Source organism: Drosophila miranda, assembly GCF_003369915.1.
Source record: "Drosophila miranda strain MSH22 chromosome Y unlocalized genomic scaffold, D.miranda_PacBio2.1 Contig_Y3_pilon, whole genome shotgun sequence".
Lineage (NCBI taxonomy): Eukaryota > Metazoa > Arthropoda > Insecta > Diptera > Drosophilidae > Drosophila > Drosophila miranda.
In genome coordinates, this window is record NW_022881625.1 from 7,097,963 (window position 1) to 7,119,348 (window position 21,386).

Below are 21,386 nucleotides of genomic sequence, written 5' to 3' on the forward strand. Positions count from 1 at the left end.
GGCTCGCTGGAGCAGCCTTCTGGCCCGGTGGCAGGTTCTACGGAGAACCGCAATCGCACTTTTCCGACGCACGCGAGGTATGCTGAGCCTGTTACTCCGGTGCAGAATATTTCTGTTCTGATGATATCTCAGGATAATGAGGATATTGACAAAAATATGAACGGTGATACGGAGGAGTCGGCCACAGCTCACGATATTGAGGATATTGACAATATGCACGGCGATACGGAGGAGTCGGCCACAGCTCAGGATATTGAGGATATTGACAACAATATGCACGGTCATACGGAGGAGTCGGCCACAACTCACGATATTGAGGAGAATATTGACAACATTTCTGACAATATTCACAATATTTCTGATTATACAGTCAATGATATGAAGTGTACTATTTCTGATGAAATATATGATTCGTCTGAGCCAGTGCACCACGTGGAGGAGAAGCAGGAGCAGGAGGTTCGGGAGGATCCGGACTTAAGTAAGTAAATAATTAAAATTTAAAAAAAATACATATAATAACTTCTTAATTCTCCAGACATGTTTACTGAAGACATTCTTAGTACTGAAAGTGGAAAGGACAATTGGAAAACGATTTCCCCTAAGGCTTCGCCCCCGTGCATGGCTGCAAGTGCAAACTATGCGGCAAAATGATTGGAAGGTTGAGCACCTTGGGAAACCACGTAATGAACCAACATTACACAGCAATAAAAGGTATGGTTTCAAGGAATTCGAAGACAATGCAAAAAATTGCTGCCGCTTTTAAGGGAAAAAAAAGTGACCATGTTAAGACTATCAGAGGAAACTGGGGTGCCGGCCGAGTATTTGAGGGCGATAGTCATGTGCAGCGATGACTATAAAAAAATTGGGTGCCGCTTGTGGGCCGCCAAGACGGATGCAGAGAAGCTGAAGGACATCAACCAATAACTGTTTCGTTTTTTAATTTTAATATTTGATTTGGCTTGAGTAGACTGATCCAGAGAAGCTGAAGGACATCAACCAATAACTGTTTCGTTTTTTAATTTTAATATTTGATTTGAGTAGAAAAACTCGCCTGTTATTCGTAAATGTAACGACTGAAAATAAACTTATTGACAAAAAAGGGAGGAGTATTTATATTGTGTGGGCGCCTTTGGGCCAAGAAATCATCAAAGTTATTCACGTCGCACAGTTTGGGAAAAAACTGGACTGGAGTGGAGTCGACTGGAGGGACTGCAATGACACTTGCCGGCTGGCGGCCTCTTGGAAATTTTAAGCCTCGTTAGGCTTCTGGTCAACCGCCTGGCTGGTCTGCTTGAGCGCTCCATCGAATGGATTAACCTTCGCTCTGGATATACTAGATGCCCTTTTGGATTACAGGACTACCCTCTTTAGCGCCTTTGAATGGATAAACAAAGTGCATGTCCTACATGGATTACAGCCGTATAGCGCATCATAAAAGGTAAGAAATCAAGCCACAAATTGAATGCCGAACACAGCAAATGCTTAACCCATGACACCACCAAAAGGGGGAGAGGGAGTAGAGGGGGATGAGTGCCCCCTATTAATCCTAAGTGCTTCCTGTGATTTTATGTAAATTTCTACACGGGGAACAGAGGACTCCAAAGAGACCTCTCGAGCAGCAATTCAAAATACAAATGACAGGTTGGCTGTGACCCAAAACAGCAGCTTAAGGAAGATGTAAAGGCAAGCATAAATATACCCCCCCTCCACCACTCTGCTTAACCCTTAACCCTTAACTCCTTAATCCCAGAATGGTAGCCAACATTTCGGCCACACCAAGAAGTATGGTGGCATGGTATTTATCGCAAGTCCTATCCCAAACCAACAAAGCCGATCAACTATAGCAAGTCGCAGCTCTGCCCAGGCAAAGTACGTCACCTGACCTGTGATTCGAAACACAACATCGAAGTGGGCCCTGAACTATCACTTGAGCCGTTCAGAACTGGCTCTGGCTGTCAGCGATACTCAGGTGGGTTTATATTTCCTTTTCTTCCTCGGCTTTATCCAACTGTTTTCTCCCCTCTCTTTTCCCACAGGCCATCAAGGCCCAGGCGGAACTGAACGGCGCCATTGTCCGCACCAATCTGCTGACCCGCTACGAGCAAGTTCTCACTGGCCGAGATGTACGAATATCTGGAGAGAGCGGCACAACACAGAGAACGGCTGCAAATATCGGAAGCACAGGGAACATAATGTAAATAAAAATAAAAATACAAAACAAAGCCATGAACGAATATTTCCTCACAGGTGGTGGAATAAGATGAATCCAACTATTAACAATCCACGTTCCCCATTCACCCGCTCGCGGGGTATTTTCGGATCCATGGGATCCTTCGTCTTTACCGACCACCAGCAGCAGCAGCAGCCGGGGCTGCAGGTCCCCCCCGAATGTTCCGCCGACAAGAATGGACTCAATGCGATGCTCTTCCTAGGCCAAATCCACACCAGTCCTCTGCTGTCCCGCCCAATGGGTCCAATAGGTCACGCTCACCCCATCCACCTTCCCTCCGAAGGGGGATTCAGATGGGTGAGCGGCAGCAGCCCAGACTCCCCTTCCCCCCAGGACATAACTTACCCCCGGCTCCCCAGCAGATTCAATGCTGTGCCACAGATGGCTTCGATGGGACCACCCCCCGTGTTGAGCTCCCTCTGGACAGGCGCGCCGCCTGGTTCTCGTCTCCGTCCCGCAGCGTGCGGAGGAGTCGCTCGCAGTCGATCTCTGCTCCGGCCTCGCGTAGCTCCGGCAACGGCAGTTCCGGATACTTATCCCTCAGCATCTGGCGTACCTGCGCGTTCCGATAGCTGTCAATGTCCAACTGTGGTTGTTTCAGGAAAAGTCGGATCAGCTCCAGCTTAGTGCCTGCCTCAATCTTTCTATTCTTCAGCACATGGTGGAGGGGCGTGAACTCGCCCTGATCCACCAAATTCGGAGAGGCTCCGTACTCGAGCAGCAGCTGAATGCAGGAGCCCACCTGAGAGGCATTCGATCGTCCTGGCGATTGGCCTGGGCACCGCTGTCCAGGGCAGTGTGGAATTCCCGTATGTCCCGATTAGCGAGGGCTGCGCTCAACTGGCCCTGCGGATCGATGAAACCGCAGTTGTTAGAGCTCATTCTGCTGTCTGCAAAGAGTCAAGTGAGAATGGGGAGGATGAGCTATCTCTATGTGGGCTTTCGTTAATCTTATCCAACCCACGCTGCGTATGAGTAACTTCTAATGCCGTTTCTATGAAAATGATGCCAGAACCCGCATTGTTAGAGCTCTGCTCTGGTCAATGGAGGGAGGTCTGACCCAACAGACGGTTTCTGTACAGACCTTGAAATGGCCGAAACAAAAGCATGAGAGTGGACCGACCCCCGCAACAAACGGTATTTGACAACGCTTCATGCTACGATGATTTTCACACAAATGCCTGTCTGTCCATGGAGCTGGCCAGCAGCTGGAGGCAGAGCCACATCCGCAGCCGAAAGCTACCCCACAGGTTTCTCGAAAAATAAAAACCAAATCTTCGCTTTGGGGGCAATTAAAGAAAGCGACTTTAAGTGGTTTTTGTGGTACCCGAACTACAGACTTAATTTGCCCTCCCGTGTAGTTTAACGATCATAAAGAACAATCATAAAATAATCGACACATCAATATGAATTAGCAATCAATTGGTTACGCTTTATGCTTTGAATACTGTTCCGAATGGAGCTTTAGATAAAGCCCTGGGCAGTGCTGAAATCTTGCGATTTATAGGCGGCTCTTTTCGTAAATTTCAAGGCGGCTTCTTCTGTGGGATCTGATCCCTCCAGCCGTCAGCTCAACGTCTTCTCCGCTCTTTTGTGTTCTGTTCTGTTCTGTTCCGTTCTGTCTGCTGTCTGCTTTGATGCTTGAAATGTGTGAGAAATCGGCTAATCACACAGACCTGGCTAATTTGAATATTCCCCCACTGATTGTTTATCAATAGCCTCTTTTGTAGGTAGCTCTTCGGCTAATGTTGCTTTAGTATGCAAACCAATTGAGGATTGTAAATGACGCCCCTGGGGTCAAAATTTGTCGTTGATAAGATAAACAGAATCGCACAATCACCTTCCTTAATTGGCCCTTTATTTGATATTTTCTTGTCTCCCATCTTAACCTCTTCCTTATTCTGGTATTTGTTTTTCCACCTGAGTACGAGTATTTGCCCAAGCAATTGACAAACAACTTCAGTGTTTGTCCAAGCTGAAGCTCGACCCAAAGTCTTACTAAGACATCGGTTGACAGAATGGCGTAATATCACAATAATTAACAGAAAACTTAACAGCAAACGATTTCAAAAGTGAGCAACTCCTCTCTCAGTCGTATCTGACCCTAGCAATTAAGAGCACTACTTTCAGAAATATTGATGTAGTCAAGGTAATCTATACTTATTGCGAAAAGCTTCGGAAAACACAAATTGCCCTTAAACTCTTAATCATTTGCTTCATCTACGGAAACCAGTCGAAATCACAGAGTATACGGAGTCTGGAGTGGAATTTTATTCCCCCTTCTCTTGGAGCTCACATATGTATATACTATAACACTGGTAAAAAAAAAAAGTACTCGTATCATTCTGGAATTTGAGAATAAAGTGTGTCACAAAAGAAAGGGAGTCCAACGACATTATTACTAGTTTTAAAAGAAAAATAATAATGAGATTATCTTCATTCGCGATTCGAAAACTGTTTCGACTTCTCATTTTTTCTTTGAGTGAATTTATATTTATAAACCTTTCAGCCCTGTTCTTCTTTCTGTCTGTGGGAACATCTGAAATTTGGAGACTGAGAGAGCTGGAGCCTAGGAAATTGCCCAACAAAATTGGCTCTGAGTTGCACAGCGAATCCTCTACTAAAGTTCTTTGTGTTGGTGCAGCTGCAAAAGTGAAATCAGCAAATGACAACACTTCGGAAAGAGTAAGTAGAAGGGGGACAGACGTGATTAATGTAAAGTTTTTAACGCGATAAACTGAATATGTATATGTCCAGCTGCACAGGATCAGCCGCAATTCTCCGATCGTCTGTCAATAATTTATACTTACATCAGATCGAGAGACCCTCTAGCTGCGTGGGAGGAGGAGAGCAGAGTAAACACTAAACTAAATTGCTTGTCCATAAAGTCTGTTTTTTGGCAAATTGTGCTTGGATTGTTTATCCAATTTATGGCATTATTATACCCGATACTCAAAATGAGTATTGGGGTATATTAGATTTGTGGTAAAAGTGGATGTGTGTAACGTCCAGAAGGAATCGTTTCCGACCCCATAAAGTATATATATTCTTGATCAGCATCAATAGCCGAGTCGATTGAGCCATGTCTGTCTTTCCGTCTGTCCGTCCGTCCGTCTGTCCGTCCCCTTCCGACCCCTTCAGCGCCTAGTGCTCAAAGACTATAAGAGCTATAGCAACGATGTTTTGGATCCAGACTTCTGTGATATGTCACTGCTACAAGAAAATTTCAAAACTTTGCCCCGCCCACTTCCGCTCCCACAAAGAGCGAAAATCTGTGGCATCCACAATTTCGACGATACGAGAAAACCAAAAACGAAGAATCGTAGAAGATGACTATATGTTCTAGAGTGCAAAATCTGAACCAGATCGTATAATTATTATAGCCAGAATCAAGAAAACAATTTCATTCTTTCTCGCTCTGTCTCTCTCTAACACACAGGTTTCATGGTCGGCTTTGCCAATTGCAAAATATGAGTTCAAGGATCTCAGAACCCATAAGAGCTAGAGCAACCAAATTTGGTATCCACACTCCTGTGATATCGGACCTTGACCGTTTTGTGTCAAAATTCGCCACACCCCCTTCCGCCCCCGCAAAGGACGAAAATCTATTAAGAAAATCTAAAAAACTATTAAGGCTAGAGTAACCAAATTTGGTATCCGCACTTCTGTTAGATCTCACTATAAAACGTATATCTCAGAATTTCGCCCCACCCACTTCCGCCCCCACAAAGGACGAAAATCTGTTGCATCCACAATATTGCACATTCGAGAAAACTAAAACGCAGAATCATAGATAACGACCATATCTATCAGATTGCTGAATCTGGTTTAGATCAGATAATTTTTATAGCCAAAAGGAACAAATCAATTTGCAGTGGCTACGCAGCGCCCGATATATCGGTCCGTATCGTATAGCAACAAAATATCTGTAAACGTTCTTCCTTCTTGATCGTCGTATTCGAATAAATGTGTGTTGGCATATCGAGTACATTGGTATTTCTTATAATACTATCGATGAGTAAATACCAAAACCATACATGCCCCGGTGTTTAAAACATAAATAAAGAACACAAAATAAGACAAAGATGTACATTAATTTGGGAGGTGTAAGAATTGACGGGGTGGACAGTGCCCTTGTTAATGTATTATGCGGGATATACTGGGACCATCTGCAAGGCCGGAAAGTGCAAAGCCCGAAAGCACAGGAAATTGCCAACATGACGTTGTCGTTCGGTGGAGCCCAAGTTTGCGACATAAGTGCAGCAGGAGTGATTAATTTGTACTTTTTTTTCTGGACCATCAACGTAAGGGTAAGTAAATTAGTTACATTTATATTATATTCTTCTAATAATGTATTCCATTCAGCGGGGACGACGCACGCGAAGTATGCTGAGCCTGTTACTCTGGTGCAGAATATTTCTGTTCTGATGGTATCTCAGGATATTGAGGATATTGACAACAATATGAACGGTGATACGGAGGAATCGGCCACAACTCAGGATATTGAGGATATTGACAATATGGACGGTGATACGGAGGAGTAGGCCACAACTCAGGATATTGAGGATATTGACAACAATATGAACGGTCATACGGAGGAGTCGGCCACAACTCACGATATTGAGGATATTGACAATATGCACGGTGATACGGAGGAGTCGGCCACAACTGAGGATATTGAGGATATTGACAACAATATGCACGGTCATACGGAGGAGTCGGCCACAACTCACGATATTGAGGAGAATATTGACAACATTTCTGACAATATTCACAATATTTCTGATTATACAGTCAATGATATGGAGTGTACTATTTCTGATGAAATATATGATTCGTCTGAGCCAGTGCACCACGTGGAGGAGAAGCAGGAGCAGGAGGTTCGGGAGGATCCGGACTTAAGTAAGTAAATAAGTAAAATTTTAAAAAAATACATATAATAACTTCTTAATTCTCCAGACATGTTTACTGAAGACATTCTTAGTACTGAAAGTGGAAAGGACAATTTGAAAACACCGATTTCCCCTAAGGCTTCGCCCCCGTGCATGGCTGCAAGCGCAAACTATGCGGCAAAATGATTGGAAGGTTGAGCACCTTGGGAAACCACGTAATGAACCAACATTACACAGCAATAAGAGGTATGGTTTCAAGGAATTCGAAGACAATGCAAAAAATTGCTGCCGTTTTTAAGGAAAAAAAAAGTGACCATGTTAAGACTATCAGAGGAAACTGGGGTGCCGGCCGAGTATTTGAGGGCGATAGTCATGTGCAGCGATGACTATAAAAAAATTGGGTGCCGCTTGTGGGCCGCCAAGACGGATGCAGAGAAGCTGAAGGACATCAACCAATAACTGTTTCGATTTTTAATTTTAATATTTGATTTGGCTTGAGTAGACTGATCCAGAGAAGCTGAAGGACATCAACCAATAACTGTTTCGTTTTTTAATTTTAATATTTGATTTGAGTAGAAAAACTCGCCTGTTATTCGTAAATGTAACGACTGAAAATAAACTTATTGACAAAAAAGGGAGGAGTATTTATATTGTGTGGGCGCCTTTGGGCCAAGAAATCATCAAAGTTATTCACGTCGCACAGTTTGGGAAAAAACTGGACTGGAGTGGAGTCGACTGGAGGGACTGCAATGACACTTGCCGGCTGGCGGCCTCTTGGAAATTTTAAGCCTCGTTAAGCTTCAGGTCAACCGCCTGGCTGGTCTGCTTGAGCGCTCCATCGAATGGATTAACCTTCGCTCTGGATATACTGGATGCCCTTTTGGATTACAGGACTACCCTCTTTAGCGCCTTTGAATGGATAAACAAAGTGCATGTCCTACATGGATTACAGCCGTATAGCGCATCATAAAAGGTAAGAAATCAAGCCACAAATTGAATGCCGAACACAGCAAATGCTTAACCCATGACACCACCAAAAGGGGGAGAGGGAGTAGAGGGGGATGAGTGCCCCCTATTAATCCTAAGTTCTTCCTGTGATCTTATGTAAATTTCTACACGGGGAACAGAGGACTCCAAAGAGACCTCTCGAGCAGCAATTCAATGTACAAATGACAGGTTGGCTGTGACACAAAACAGCAGCTTAAGGAAGATGTAAAGCCAAGCAAAAATATACCCCGCCCCCCCCCCCCCACCACCACTCTTCTTAACCCTTAACTCCTTAATCCCAGAATGGTAGCCAACATTACGGCCACACCAAGGAGTATGGTGGCATGGTATTTATCGCAAGTCCTATCCCAAACCAACAAAGCCGATCAACTATTGCAAGTCGCAGCTCTGCCCAGGGAAAGTACGTCACCTGACCTGTGATTCGAAACACAACATCGAAGTGGGCCCTGAACTATCACTTGGAGCCGTTCAGAACTGGCTCTGGAAATCATTCAGTACGAATATCTGGAGAGAGCGGCACAACACAGAGAACGGCAGGAAATATCGAAAGCACAGGGAACATAAAAATACAAATACACAACAAAGCCCATGAACGAATATTTCCTCACAGGTGCTGGAATAAGATGAATCCAACTATTAACAATCCACGTTCCCCATTCACCCGCTCGCGGGGTATTTTCGGATCCATGGGATCCTTCGTCTTTACCGACCAGCAGCAGCAGCAGGTCCCCCCGAAGGTTCCGCCGACAAGAATGGACCCAATGCGATGCCCTTCCTAGGCCAAATCCACACCAGTCCTCTGCTGTCCCGCCCAATGGGTCCAATAGGTCACGCTCACCCCCCCACCTTCCCTCCGATGGGGGATTCAGATGGGTGAGCGGCAGCAGCCCAGACTCCCCTTCCCCAGGACATAACTTACCCCCGGCTCCTCTGCAGATTCAATGCTGTGCCACAGATGGCTTCGATGGGACCACCGCCCGTGTTGAGCTCCCTCTGGACAGGCGGCGCTTCTCCGGACAGCCGCGGAGACTACTACGACGACCCCCACGAAGAGTACTCCGACTGCCGCTACGAGGGCGACTACGAGGGCGACTACTCGATCCCCACCGAGGAGGACCAAGAGGAGGAGTCGTGCTCCTGTCAGAGCCAGACCTGTCAGAGCCAGAGCGAGTTCAGCTCGATAGAGCGCACCGAGTCGGACTCGGAGTGGGAGGAGCTCTCTGACGGCCCTTCCCCAGGGTCTCCCCGCTGGAGTCCCTCGGCGCAGTCGTGCTCTCCACAATGCAGCCGGAGCACCGTCAGCGCATGGTGGCCTTGTACCACCTCGTCTTGGAGACCGCTGTGGTCAAGGTCGTGCTGCTGGTGCTGCAACTGCTGTGCTGCTCGGTGTTCTGGCTGGTCGAGAAGACCGTGGGCTTCAACGAAACCGTCGGCTCGAAGCGCCACCGATTGTGGGACAGCAAGTTCAAGCTGCGCACCATCCAGCGCCAGTTGCTGTGGCGCATGGCCAATGCCCGGGGCGACGAGACGCTCGTCTTCTTTGCCGTGCTCATGACCACGCCCTGGCTGTTCTCCCTCAGCCTCCTGGGATTCATCCTGTCCCTGGCGGCGCTCCTGAAGAAGACCGTCGAGCAGCTGGTGTTCCAGATACGCCTGCACCTCGTGCTCTAGGGGCAGCCATCGAGCAGAAAGCAGCAAGCAGTATCCAATCACACACTGACAGAAGACACGGCCACACGCCCGACACTCCACCCCTCCCCTCAGAGATGTTTGCACTTCCATTTGGGCATCTATTTTCGTTGATGCTGGCATCGCAATACACGGAATCGTCTCTCCGTTTTTGGCCGCAATGAAAATAGATACCGAAATATTCGAAATTCAAAGTCAGTTCCCACGAGAGAGAGCGAGACAGGCCTTCTTCTTTTGGTTTACGGCCTTTCTTTCTTCTGCCCTTGGCATCGCCCACTCCACTCTCTTTATTTGGAGCGGCGCTGGTGGTCACAGAAGTCGTCCAGCGGCTGCTCACCCAGGCGACTGATAACCGCGTTCAGCAGCTTGGAATGCGATGTCAGCCTCAGCTGCGGATGCTTCAACAGCTTCTCTAGCGCCCTGTGGTTGCCCCAGATTACGGCCAACTCCACGGGGCTGATGTCGCTCAATTTTGAGGATTAATGTTGATGCCCGTCTCGAGGATGGCCTCAAAGGCTCGCTGCTTGCCCCGCTTGATACTCTCCGCCAGCAGGGACTGATACTCCACCTGGTTGGCATTGCATTGGTTGTCTGCGTTTCCGCTGACGTTCTGGTGGTACTCCGCGAACTGTTGCTCGATCTGGTTCTCGTCTCCGTCCCGCAGCGTGCGGAGGAGTCGCTCGCAGTCGATCTCTGCTCCGGCCTCGCGCATCTCCGGCAACGGCAGTTCCATTTATGTACCGGTCCTTTTTTTGCATATTGGTACCACGGCATGTGATACTCATCCATGTAAATGGAAAATTCTGAGTCGCTTAGTTTCTGTAAATTTACAGTCATGTTAATGCGTCCATTCATTATGTTTCCTTGCATTTTCAGTTCTTCCAATGCGACCGTTACCAGGGCCTGTACCTTTGTGCAATTCATTGCTCGCTTGAAGGCGACCAATATCGTTGACCAGATCATCGTTACCGACGATACCTGGAGGAAGAAAAGTCTGATACACCTGCTCCAATGTAATTGCCACAATCCCTCAGCATCTGGCGTACCTGCCCGTTCCGATAGCTGTCAATGTCCAACTGTGGTTGTTTCAGGAAAAGTCGGATCAGCTCCAGCTTAGTGCCTGCCTCAATCTTTCTATTCTTCAGCACATGGTGGAGGGGCGTGAACTCGCCCTGATCCACCAAATTCGGAGAGGCTCCGTAGTCGAGCAGCAGCTGAATGCAGGAGCCAACCTGAGAGGCATTCGATCGTCCTGGCGATTGGCCTGGGCACCGCTGTCCAGGGCAGTGTGGAATTCCCGTATGTCCCGATTAGCGAGGGCTGCGCTCAACTGGCCCTGCGGATCGATGAAACCGCAGTTGTTAGAGCTCATTCTGCTGTCTGCAAAGAGTCAAGTGAGAATGGGGAGGATGAGCTATCTCTATGTGGGCTTTCGTTAATCTTATCCAACCCACGCTGCGTATGAGTAACTTCTAATGCCGTTTCTATGAAAATGATGCCAGAACCCGCATTGTTAGAGCTCTGCTCTGGTCAATGGAGGGAGGTCTGACCCAACAGACGGTTTCTGTACAGACCTTGAAATGGCCGAAACAAAAGCATGAGAGTGGACCGACCCCCGCAACAAACGGTATTTGACAACGCTTCATGCTACGATGATTTTCACACAAATGACTGTCTGTCCATGGAGCTGGCCAGCAGCTGGAAGCAGAGCCACAGTCAGAGCCACAGTCACAGCCACATCCGCAGCCGAAAGCTACCCCACAGGTTTCTCGAAAAATAAAAGCCAAATCTTCGATTTGGGGGCAATTAAAGAAAGCGTCTTTAAGTGGTTTTTGTGGTACCCGAACTACAGACTTAATTTGCCCTCCCGTGTAGTTATTAAATTATAAAAATCCAACTGAAGACAAGGTAAGACAAGGCCTGAGAAGTACTCAGGGAGTGGCTTGATTGTTTAAAGTGATCTACAAATTTGAATCAAGTTTGGTGTTCGATCTCGCTCGCCTTTTGGTATATCAAAATTTAACGATCATAAAGAATAATCATAAAATAATCGACACATCAATATGAATAAGCAATCAATTGGTTACGCTTTATGCTTTGAATACTGTTCCGAATGGAGCTTTAGATAAAGCCCTGGGCAGTGCTGAAATCTTGCGATTTATAGGCGGCTCTTTTCGTAAATTTCAAGGCGGCTTCTTCTGTGGGATCTGATCCCTCCAGCCGTCAGCTCAACGTCTTCTCCGCTCTGTTGTGTTCTGTTCTGTTCTGTTCCGTTCTGCTGTCTGCTTTGATGCTTGAAATGTGTGAGAAATCGGCTAATCACACATGAGACCTGGCTTATTTGAATATTCCCCCACTGATTGTTTATCAATAGCCTACGAATTGGGAATCAGGAAACATCGTCTTCTCTTTTGTAGGTAGCTCTTCGGCTAATGTTGCTTTAGTATGCAAACAAATTGAGGATTGTGAATGACGCCCCTGGGGTCAAAATTTGTCGTTGATAAGATAAACAGAATCGCACAATCACCTTCATTAATTGGCCCTTTATTTGATATTTTCTTGTCTCCCATCTTAACCTCTTCCCCATTCTGGTATTTGTTTTTCCACCTGAGTACGAGTATTTGCCCAAGCAATTGACAAACAACTTCATTGTTTGTCCAAGCTGAAGCTCGACCCAAAGTCTTACTAAGACATCGGTTGACAGAATGGCGTAATATCACAATAATTAACAGAAAACTTAACAGCAAACGATTTCAAAAGTTAGCAACTCCTCTCTCAGTCGCATCTGACCCTAGCAATTAAGAGCACTACTCTCAGAAATATTGATGTAGTCAAGGTAATCTATACTTATTGCGAAAAGCTTCGGAAAACACAAATTGCCCTTAAACTCTTAAACATTTGCTTCATCTACGGAAACCAGTCGAAATCACAGAGTATACGGAGTCCGGAGTGGAATTTTATTCCCCCTTCTCTTGGAGCTCACATATGTATATACTATAACACTGGTAAAAAAAAAATTCCCGTATCATTCTGGAATTTGAGAATAAAGTGTGTCACAAAGGAAAGGGAGTCCAACGACATTATTACTAGTTTTAAAAGAAAAATAATAATGAGATTATCTTCATTCGCGATTCGAAAACTGTTTCGACTTCTCATTTTTTCTTTGAGTGAATTTATATTTATAAACCTTTCAGCCCTGTTCTTCTTTCTGTCTATGGGAACATCTGGAATTTGGAGACTGAGAGAGCTGGAGCCTAGGAAATTGCCCAACAAAATTGGCTCTGAGCTGCACACCGAATCCTCTACTAAAGTTCTTTGTGTTGGTGCAGCTGCAAAAGTGAAATCAGCAAATGACAACTTTTCGGAAAGAGTAAGTAGAAGGGGGACAGACGTGATTAATGTAAAGTTTTTAGCGCGATAAACTGAATATGTATATGTCCAGCTGCACAGGATCAGCCGCGTTTCTCCGATCGTCTGTCAATAATTTATACTATATACGTACTGTCTTACACTGCTATAACATTCTCACGTGATATTTTACCATACCCTTCCCGAATACGTTATGTGATCAGATCGAGAGACCCTCTAGCTGCGTGGGAGGAGGAGAGCAGAGTAAACACTAAACTAAATTGCTTGTCCATAAAGTCTGTTTTTTGGCAAACTGTGCTTGGATTGTTTATCCAATTTATGGCATTATTATACCCAATACTCAAAATGAGTATTGGGGTATATTAGATTTGTGGTAAAAGTGGATGTGTGTAACGTCCAGAAGGAATCGTTTCCGCCCCCATAAAGTATATATATTCTTGATCAGCATCAATAGCCGAGTCAATTGAGCCATGTCTGTCTGTCCGTCTGTCCGTCCGTCCGTCTGTCCGTCCGTCCGTCTGTCCGTCCCCTTCAGCGCCTAGTGCTCAAAGACTATAAGAGCTATAGCAACGATGTTTTGGATCCAGACTTCTGTGATATGTCACTCCTACAAGAAAATTTAAAAACTTCGCCCCGCCCACTTCCGCTCCCACAAAGGACGAAAATCTGTGGCATCCACAATTTTAAAGATACGATAAAACCAAAAACGCAGAATCGTAGCGGATGACTATAGCCAGAATCAAGAAAACAATTTCATTCTTTCTCGCTCTGTCTCTCTCTAACACACAGGTTTCATGGTCGGTTTTGCCAATTGCAAAATATGAGTTCAAGGATCTCAGAACCCATAAGAGCTAGAGCAACCAAATTTGGTATCCACACTCCTGTGATATCGGACCTTGACCGTTTTGTGTCAAAATTCGCCACACGCCCTTCCGCCCCCGCAAAGGACGAAAATCTGGGGCATTCACAAATCTCAGAGACTATTAAGGCTAGAGTAACCAAATTCGGTATCCGCACTTCTGTAAGATCTCACTATAAAACGTATATCTCAGAATTTCGCCCCACCCCCTTCCGCCCCCACAAAGAACGAAAATCTGTTGCATCCACAATATTGCACATTCGAGAAAACTAAAAACGCAGAATCATAGATAACGACCATATCTATCAGATTGCTGAATCTGGATCAGATCAGATAATTTTTATAGCCAAAAGGAACAAATCAATTTGCAGTGGCTACGCAGCTCCCGACGTCACGATCATACTGATTTTCTGTCTCTCTCGCACGAACTCTTTGTCGTGTCGTTTAATATTAGCGGCGTCTGCCGGAGGAGAGCCATACTGACTTAGTATCGGGTATAACTGTAGAGTTGCGGTGTCCGCAGCAGCTCACAACGTTCCCCCTCGTTTTAATAATAATAACAATAATAATAATAATAATAATTTGTTTTTTAGAATGTAGAATGTAGAATATTTTCAGCCTCTACAAGATTTTCAGCTGTAGAATGTAGAATATTTTCAGCCTGTACAAGATATTCAGCTGTAGAAGCCTGTACAAGATTTTCAGCTGTAGAATGTAGAATATTTCAGCCTGTACAAGATTTTCAGCTGTAGAAGCCTGTACAAAATTTTTAGCTGTACTGTTCAATTTATGTTTGTTGTTTGATTGATTTTTGAATTGATTGTTTTTGTTTGATTGATTTTGTTGTTCTGAAGGCTTGATCCACCGGTGCTCTAGCTTTTATAGTCCCTGAGATCTAGGCGCTAATGTTTTACTCTAAGCAAAGCCGGCTATGCTACGTGTGTGTTAGAGAGAGACAGGGTTACGATCTGGTTCAGATTTTGCACTCTAGAAGATATAGTCGTCTTCTACGATTCTACGTTTTTGGTTTTCTCATATCTTTAAAATTGTGGATGCCACAGATTTTCGTCTTTTGTGGGGCGGAAGTGGGCGGGTCGAAGTTTTGAAATATTTTTGTAGCAGTGCCATATCACAGAAGTCTGGATCCAAAACATCGTTGCTCTAGCTCTTATAGTCTTTGAGCACTAGGCGCTAATAGGGACGGACAGACGGACAGACGGACGGACGGACAGACGGACAGACGGACAGACAGACAGGGCTCAATCGACTCGGCTATTGATGCTGATCAAGAATATATATACTTTATGGGGTCGGAAACGATTCCTTCTGGACGTTACACACATCCACTTTTACCACAAATCTAATATACCCCAATACTCATTTTGAGTATCGGGTATAATTAATATAATTATACTACATACTACAAAATATTTTCTAACGTCTTATTTAATAATTTAATTTTTTGGTCCATTATTTGGAGAGCCATGAACACTACAGTGGTAGCATAATATACTGGGTTTCTGTTGAAATCTTCTTTAAACGATACTTTCATTATGTTTATACAAATTGTTGATAAATGCTTGCCACGTTCCTCGAAGGTATTGCCGTTCATGTTGTTAAAACATATTGGTTCGTTTCTAAATTCGAAATGTTTTTCAACAGCGCGTAATAAGTTCAATATTTCATTTTTAGTGATTTTTTTAACTTTATCAGACATTAGGTAGTCGGGCAAGTTGTCTACCGACTTCGTAGCCTCAAAGATACTCTTGTAATTTTCTTTCCTGTATTCCTTGACATACATATTTGACAACAACACATCCTCATGTATATCATTTTTTAGGATAACCTTTTTGAGGTGGGGCAGATCCCACAATATGGGGAATTTTCCCCTTACACTTTTGCACGGCATGAAATTTGCCAAGCAGTGGTCGGATCCAACTGCCAACAGTTGACTTGACAAGGCCCCACTCTCAACCTCCCTCAATACTAAATCGTGTCCTTCCTTGACCGCATTCCTGCCTAGTGCAGATGTTTTGGAAACGGGACAAATGTGGAAATACAAATAATGAATTTCATTCCCGTTAATTGGGATTGCAGCGACTGCAAGAATTTTCCATTTATGTACCGGTCCTTTTTTTGCATATTGGTACCACGGCATGTGATACTCATCCATGTAAATGGAAAATTCTGAGTCGCTTAGTTTCTGTAAATTTACAGTCATGTTAATGCGTCCATTCATTATGTTTCCTTGCATTTTCAGTTCTTCCAATGCGTCCGTTACCAGGGCCTGTACCTTTGTGCAATTCATTGCTCGCTTGAAGGCGACCAATATCGTTGACCAGATCATCGTTACCGACGATACCTGGAGGAAGAAAAGTCTGATACACCTGCTCCAATGTAATTGCCACAATCTACTCACCTTCAGTGTCGTCGTCGTCAACATCCATAGGCAATGTACTAACCAGCCGGTCCAGCGGTCCACACGGCAGATGTTCCTCTGCCTCTGTGTCCTGATACGGCTCGAACAGATTTAGGTCATTTATGTCCTCATCGAAACACGACAATTGCGACGGCTCCAACAGATTGAGTTCATTTATGTCCTCATCGAAACACGACAATTGCGACGGCTCGAACATATCTTCCTCTATGTCCTGATACGGCTCGAACAGATTGAGTTCCTTTATGTCCTCATCGAAACACGACAATTTATGCATTTCTGAATCTATCTTTTTATCCATCTTGGCGCGGTTCTTGGGTTACTTTTATTAACTGTGAGGAACCGCGGTTCCCACAGGCCGAATTCGACCAAAGCATAGCCGGATAAAGGCGGTGGGACGGTCGGATAAAGGCTGATGGCTGGCTGGATAAGGCGAAGGTCAGCCCAGATACCCACGGATATCCGGATGCGGCGAAGAGGCCAAGGGCCGCGAGAGGAGAAGTGTCCCGCTCTCGGAGCGAGAGAAACGCGAGACGCAGAGGAGACGGCGGGATCGGGCCGGCAGCGATCCGACGCATGACCAAATATGGGCATGGGATCACGCCACCGGCCTGGCCCCGTTACGAAGGCCGTGGAAACCAGGAGACGGCGATGGAAAACTACCAACGCCGAGCCGGGGCCCGTCAAAGGGCTATAAAAGGAGGCTGCGGCAACGAAGCGGAGTTTTTTTTTGCCGTGGAGAAGTGATCGCGCGCGCACGTTGAAACCCCGCCGAAACGTAAGAGTAGTACCCGGTACGGTTCGAAGAAGTGCAGTGAAGTGAATAGCAACAGGAAGACAGGCCCCGCCTGCCCCAGAGTGAGTCTAAGTTAAGAGGTGATCCACAGTTGCCGGCGGAAGCTAAGAGGGGAGTGCGAGACGTAGAGTGCGGATTTGCGTGGCGGGCCAAAGCAATAGCGGAGGTCAAACTGCCCCAATCGTTAGCCTCAACGCTGCCACACCCGACGAGAGCCCACGCGTGGTGGAGATCCATAGATAAGCTGAATTGTAGCATCAAGCCCTAAAGAGAAATTCGATTAAAGAAAAGGAAGGTCTTATCATTTGTCGTTGGGGGCTACAATAAAAATACGTTGCGACGAATCGGCCGACCGCTGAGCGAGCCCAGCAAACTCAAGCGAACCAAGAAGCAGGTCCGTAACAACTGGCGCCCAACGTGGGGCAGGAGCAGTGGCAGCAGCAACCACAGTGGAGGGGACCGGAGGCGGCCGTAATGGGACCGTATGTATCGCAGGAGGTGCGGACCGCCGTGCGCCAGGGGATGGTGTGGCACCACCAGACCCTGCACATCACGTGGGCCTCGTGGCCCGCCCGAGCGGCGACGACGGCAGCCGGGACGCAGACCGCGGAAACGACGACGGCGGCCCAGACAGCGACGGCCGAGGCAGCGGCAGCGGCAGAGGCGGCGACGGCGGCAGCAGCGACGGCGGCGACAGCACCGACGGAGGTGGAACTCGAGGCGTGGGAGCGCGGACCGTGAGTGTGGCCCGCACCGGAGAGGTCGACGGCGGCCGAGCGCCCAGCTCTGAAGCGGCAGGCCTCCTGCCGGAGCCCTGTGCAGGACCGAAGCGACCGGCCCTGCAACGGCAGAGCTCGGCACCGGCAGCCACGGTCCACTGGACGGCGATCCCGCGGAAGGAGTGGCCGGCGGCGGTGGTCCGCGCGCAGACCCAGATTCGCCTCGTGGGTAGGATGGTGAAGAAGCTGGTGAGCGAGCGGGGTACCCGGTACCGCATTGCGATGTCGGCCACACGCACGGAGGTGTTCCGCGAACAAAAGTAAGGGGAAAAAAAGGGAAAGGAAAAAAAAGCAAAAGGAAAAAAAAGAAAAAAACAAGGGCGAAACACGCGGGAAAAAATTGAATAAAGAGAAGACGAAAAAGAGAAAAGTGGAATACTTACTGGGGAGAGATATCGAGTGGATCGCCTAAACGCCCCTACACCTTATCGATAGGCGGGGATTCGGCCCCAGCCAGAAAATTGCAAGGGCTGGCAGCGCCGCCCGAGCAAAGGCGCCAGAGGGCGCCAGGGCGCCCGTGATCCCAGATGCAGTAAGGAGCGCGCGTAAAATGGGGCCGTTTGAATGGGGAAAGCACACTCCGTCGCAAGGTCGCGGAAAACGGGAGTATTCCGCTGCGGGAAGAAAGAGGGGGGTGTGAGGAACCGCGGTTCCCACAGGCCGAATTCGACCAAAGCATAGCCGGATAAAGGCGGTGGGACGGTCGGATAAAGGCTGATGGCTGGCTGGATAAGGCGAAGGTCAGCCCAGATACCCACGGATATCCGGATGCGGCGAACAGGCCAAGGGCCCCGAGAGGAGAAGTGTCCCGCTCTCGGAGCGAGAGAAACGCGAGAGGCAGAGGAGACGGCGGGATCGGGCCGGCAGCGATCCGACGCATGACCAAATATGGGCATGGGATCACGCCACCGGCCAGGCCCCGTTACGAAGGCCGTGGAAACCAGGAGACGGCGATGGAAAACTACCAACGCCAAGCCGGGGCCCGTCAAGGGGCTATAAAAGGAGGCTGCGGCAACGAAGCGGAGTTTTTTTTGCCGTGGGGAAGTGATCGCGTGCGCACTTTGAAACCCCGCCGAAACGTAAGAGTAGTACCCGGTACGGTTCGAAGAAGTGCAGTGAAGTGAATAGCAACAGGAAGACAGGCCCCGCCTGCCCCCAGAGTGAGTCTAAGTTAAGAGGTGATCCACAGTTGCCGGCGGAAGCTAAGAGGGGAGTGCGAGACGTAGAGTGCGGATTTGCGTGGCGGGCCAAAGCAATAGCGGAGGTCAAACTGCCCCAATCGTTAGCCTCAACGCTGCCACACCCGACGAGAGCCCACGCGTGGTGGAGATCCATAGATAAGCTGAATTGTAGCATCTAGCCCTAAGTCCTAATATAAGTACGAATAAAGAGAAATTCGATTAAAGAAAAGGAAGGTCTTATCATTTGTCGTTGGGGCAACAATAACGAGGGGGAACGTTGTGAGTTGCTGCGGACACCGCAACTCTACGGTTATACCCGATACTAAGTCAGTATAACTCTCCTCCGGCAGACGCCGCTAATATTAAACGACACGACAAAGAGTGCGTGCGAGAGAGACAGAAAATCAGTCTGAGCGTCACGTCGGGCGCTGCGTAGCCAGTGCAAATTGATTTGTTCCTTTTGCCTATAAAAATGATCTGATCTGATCCAGATTCAGCAATCTGATAGATATGGTCATTATCTATGATTCTGCGTTTTTAGTTTTCTCGAATGTTCAATATTGTGGATGCAACAGATTTTCGTCCTTTGTGGGGGCGGAAAAGGGTGGGGCGAAATTCTGAGATATACGTTTTATAGTGAGATCTAACAGAAGTGCGGATACCAAATTTGGTTACTCTAGCCTTAATAGTCTCTGAGATTTGTGGATGCCCCAGATTTTCGTCCTTTGCGGGGGCGGGAGGGGGTGTGGCGAAATTTGGACACGAAACGGTCAAGGTCCGATATCACAGGAGTGTGGATACCAAATTTGGTTGCTCTGGCTCTTATAGGTTCTGAGATCCTTGAACTCATATTTTGCAATTGGCAAAGCCGACCATGAAACCTGTGTGTTAGAGAGAGACAGATCGAGAAAGAATGAAATTGTTTTCTTGATTCTGGCTATAATAATTATACGATCTGGTTCAGATTTTGCACTCTAGAACATATAGTCATTTTCTACGATTCTTCGTTTTTGGTTTTCTCGTATCGTCGAAATTGTGGATGCCACAGATTTTCGCTCTTTGTGGGAGCGGAAGTGGGCGGGGCAAAGTTTTGAAATTTTCTTGTAGCAGTGACATATCACAGAAGTCTGGATCCAAAACATCGTTGCTATAGCTCTTATAGTCTTTGAGCACTAGGCGCTGAAGGGGTCGGAAGGGGACGGACAGACGGACGGACGGACAGACGGAAAGACAGACATGGCTCAATCGACTCGGCTATTGATGCTGATCAAGAATATATATACTTTATGGGGTCGGAAACGATTCCTTCTGGACGTTACACACATCCACTTTTACCACAAATCTAATATACCCCAATACTCATTTTGAGTATCGGGTATAAAAATACGTTGCGACAAATCGGCCGACCGCTGAGCGAGCCCAGCAAACTCAAGCGGACCAAGAAGCAGGTCCGTTACATAACTTATTTCACTCTTTTCTCTATTTTTGTCGATCGTCGAATAACTCGCCTCAGACTTATCGCAGTAAAATATCGCATAAAACCTATCGCAGTATCATATCGCAGTATAATATCGCACTTCGCTTCTAGCTCTTGCTTAAGCCGGTTGTGTTTTTTTCTTGCTCCCGCATTCTCCGCCCTTTGCCTAAATATCATACAACATTGTTGTGTCTTTGTTTTGATTTATTATCGCATCTCTTTAATTTGATTCTACTTTGTGTTAACCACCAGTGTTTTGTTTGTAAACAAGTGTTTATTATAAATTCAATATTGCAACGTAACACATCGGACTCGTGCACGCAATTTGTTATTGTTTTTTGCCCAGTCTGCTTTTCGTTATCGCTTCTTCGGCGTGCACTGTTCTCGCGCATCAGCGTTTGCATCGCCGACACTCTCTCGTGAGCATACGCGGGCTTCTCGCATTGTTGCTCTCACTCTCTCTGGATTGCCTATACTCTCCCTCTCTGTGGACTTTTCTTTTGTGTCTCTGCTTTGGTGAGTTTACTGCTCGTTTTCTGCACTTCGTTGGATCATCTGCTTTGAATTATTGCCGCTGCAGCTGATTGTCTGGCTCGCTCTGCTGTCTGCTCTAATACTTTACCTGCGATCTCACTCCGTTCTCTTATTATTCGTGCACAGTGATTCTAC

The 21,386-nt window shown here is 46.8% G+C and overlaps 1 protein-coding gene and 2 long non-coding RNA genes across 4 annotated transcripts; all 3 read left to right on the forward strand.

Moving 5' to 3' along the window:
- Positions 1-443: 443 nt before the first annotated feature.
- On the forward strand, positions 444-911 carry LOC117194770. Its single transcript, XR_004474914.1, has 2 exons — positions 444-478; positions 536-911. It is a non-coding gene; the product is annotated as an uncharacterized LOC117194770 (long non-coding RNA).
- Positions 912-1,858: 947 nt separating this feature from the next.
- LOC117194688 lies at positions 1,859-2,288 on the forward strand. Its single transcript, XR_004474871.1, has 3 exons — positions 1,859-1,969; positions 2,037-2,194; positions 2,248-2,288. It is a non-coding gene; the product is annotated as an uncharacterized LOC117194688 (long non-coding RNA).
- Positions 2,289-2,309: 21 nt separating this feature from the next.
- LOC117194689 lies at positions 2,310-2,846 on the forward strand. Of its 2 annotated transcripts, none has more exons than XM_033399198.1 (2): positions 2,310-2,527; positions 2,590-2,846. In XM_033399198.1, the coding sequence occupies exons 1-2, from the start codon at positions 2,324-2,326 to the stop codon at positions 2,800-2,802; spliced, it is 417 nt and encodes a 138-aa protein (XP_033255089.1). In that variant the 5' UTR covers positions 2,310-2,323; the 3' UTR covers positions 2,803-2,846. The 2 variants fall into 2 exon arrangements, with proteins under 2 accessions (XP_033255089.1, XP_033255090.1); XM_033399199.1 differs by having other exon boundaries at positions 2,593-2,846.
- Positions 2,847-21,386: the final 18,540 nt, after the last annotated feature.

Excerpts from the sequence above, each read along its gene's own strand:
- LOC117194689 (XM_033399198.1), top strand. The coding sequence starts at position 2,324 with ATGGGATCCTTCGTCTTTACCGACCACCAGCAGCAGCAGCAGCCGGGG. Across the intron at positions 2,528-2,589 it reads CCGAAGGGGGATTCAGATGG|CAGATTCAATGCTGTGCCAC; the intron begins GTGAGCGGCAGC and ends CCGGCTCCCCAG.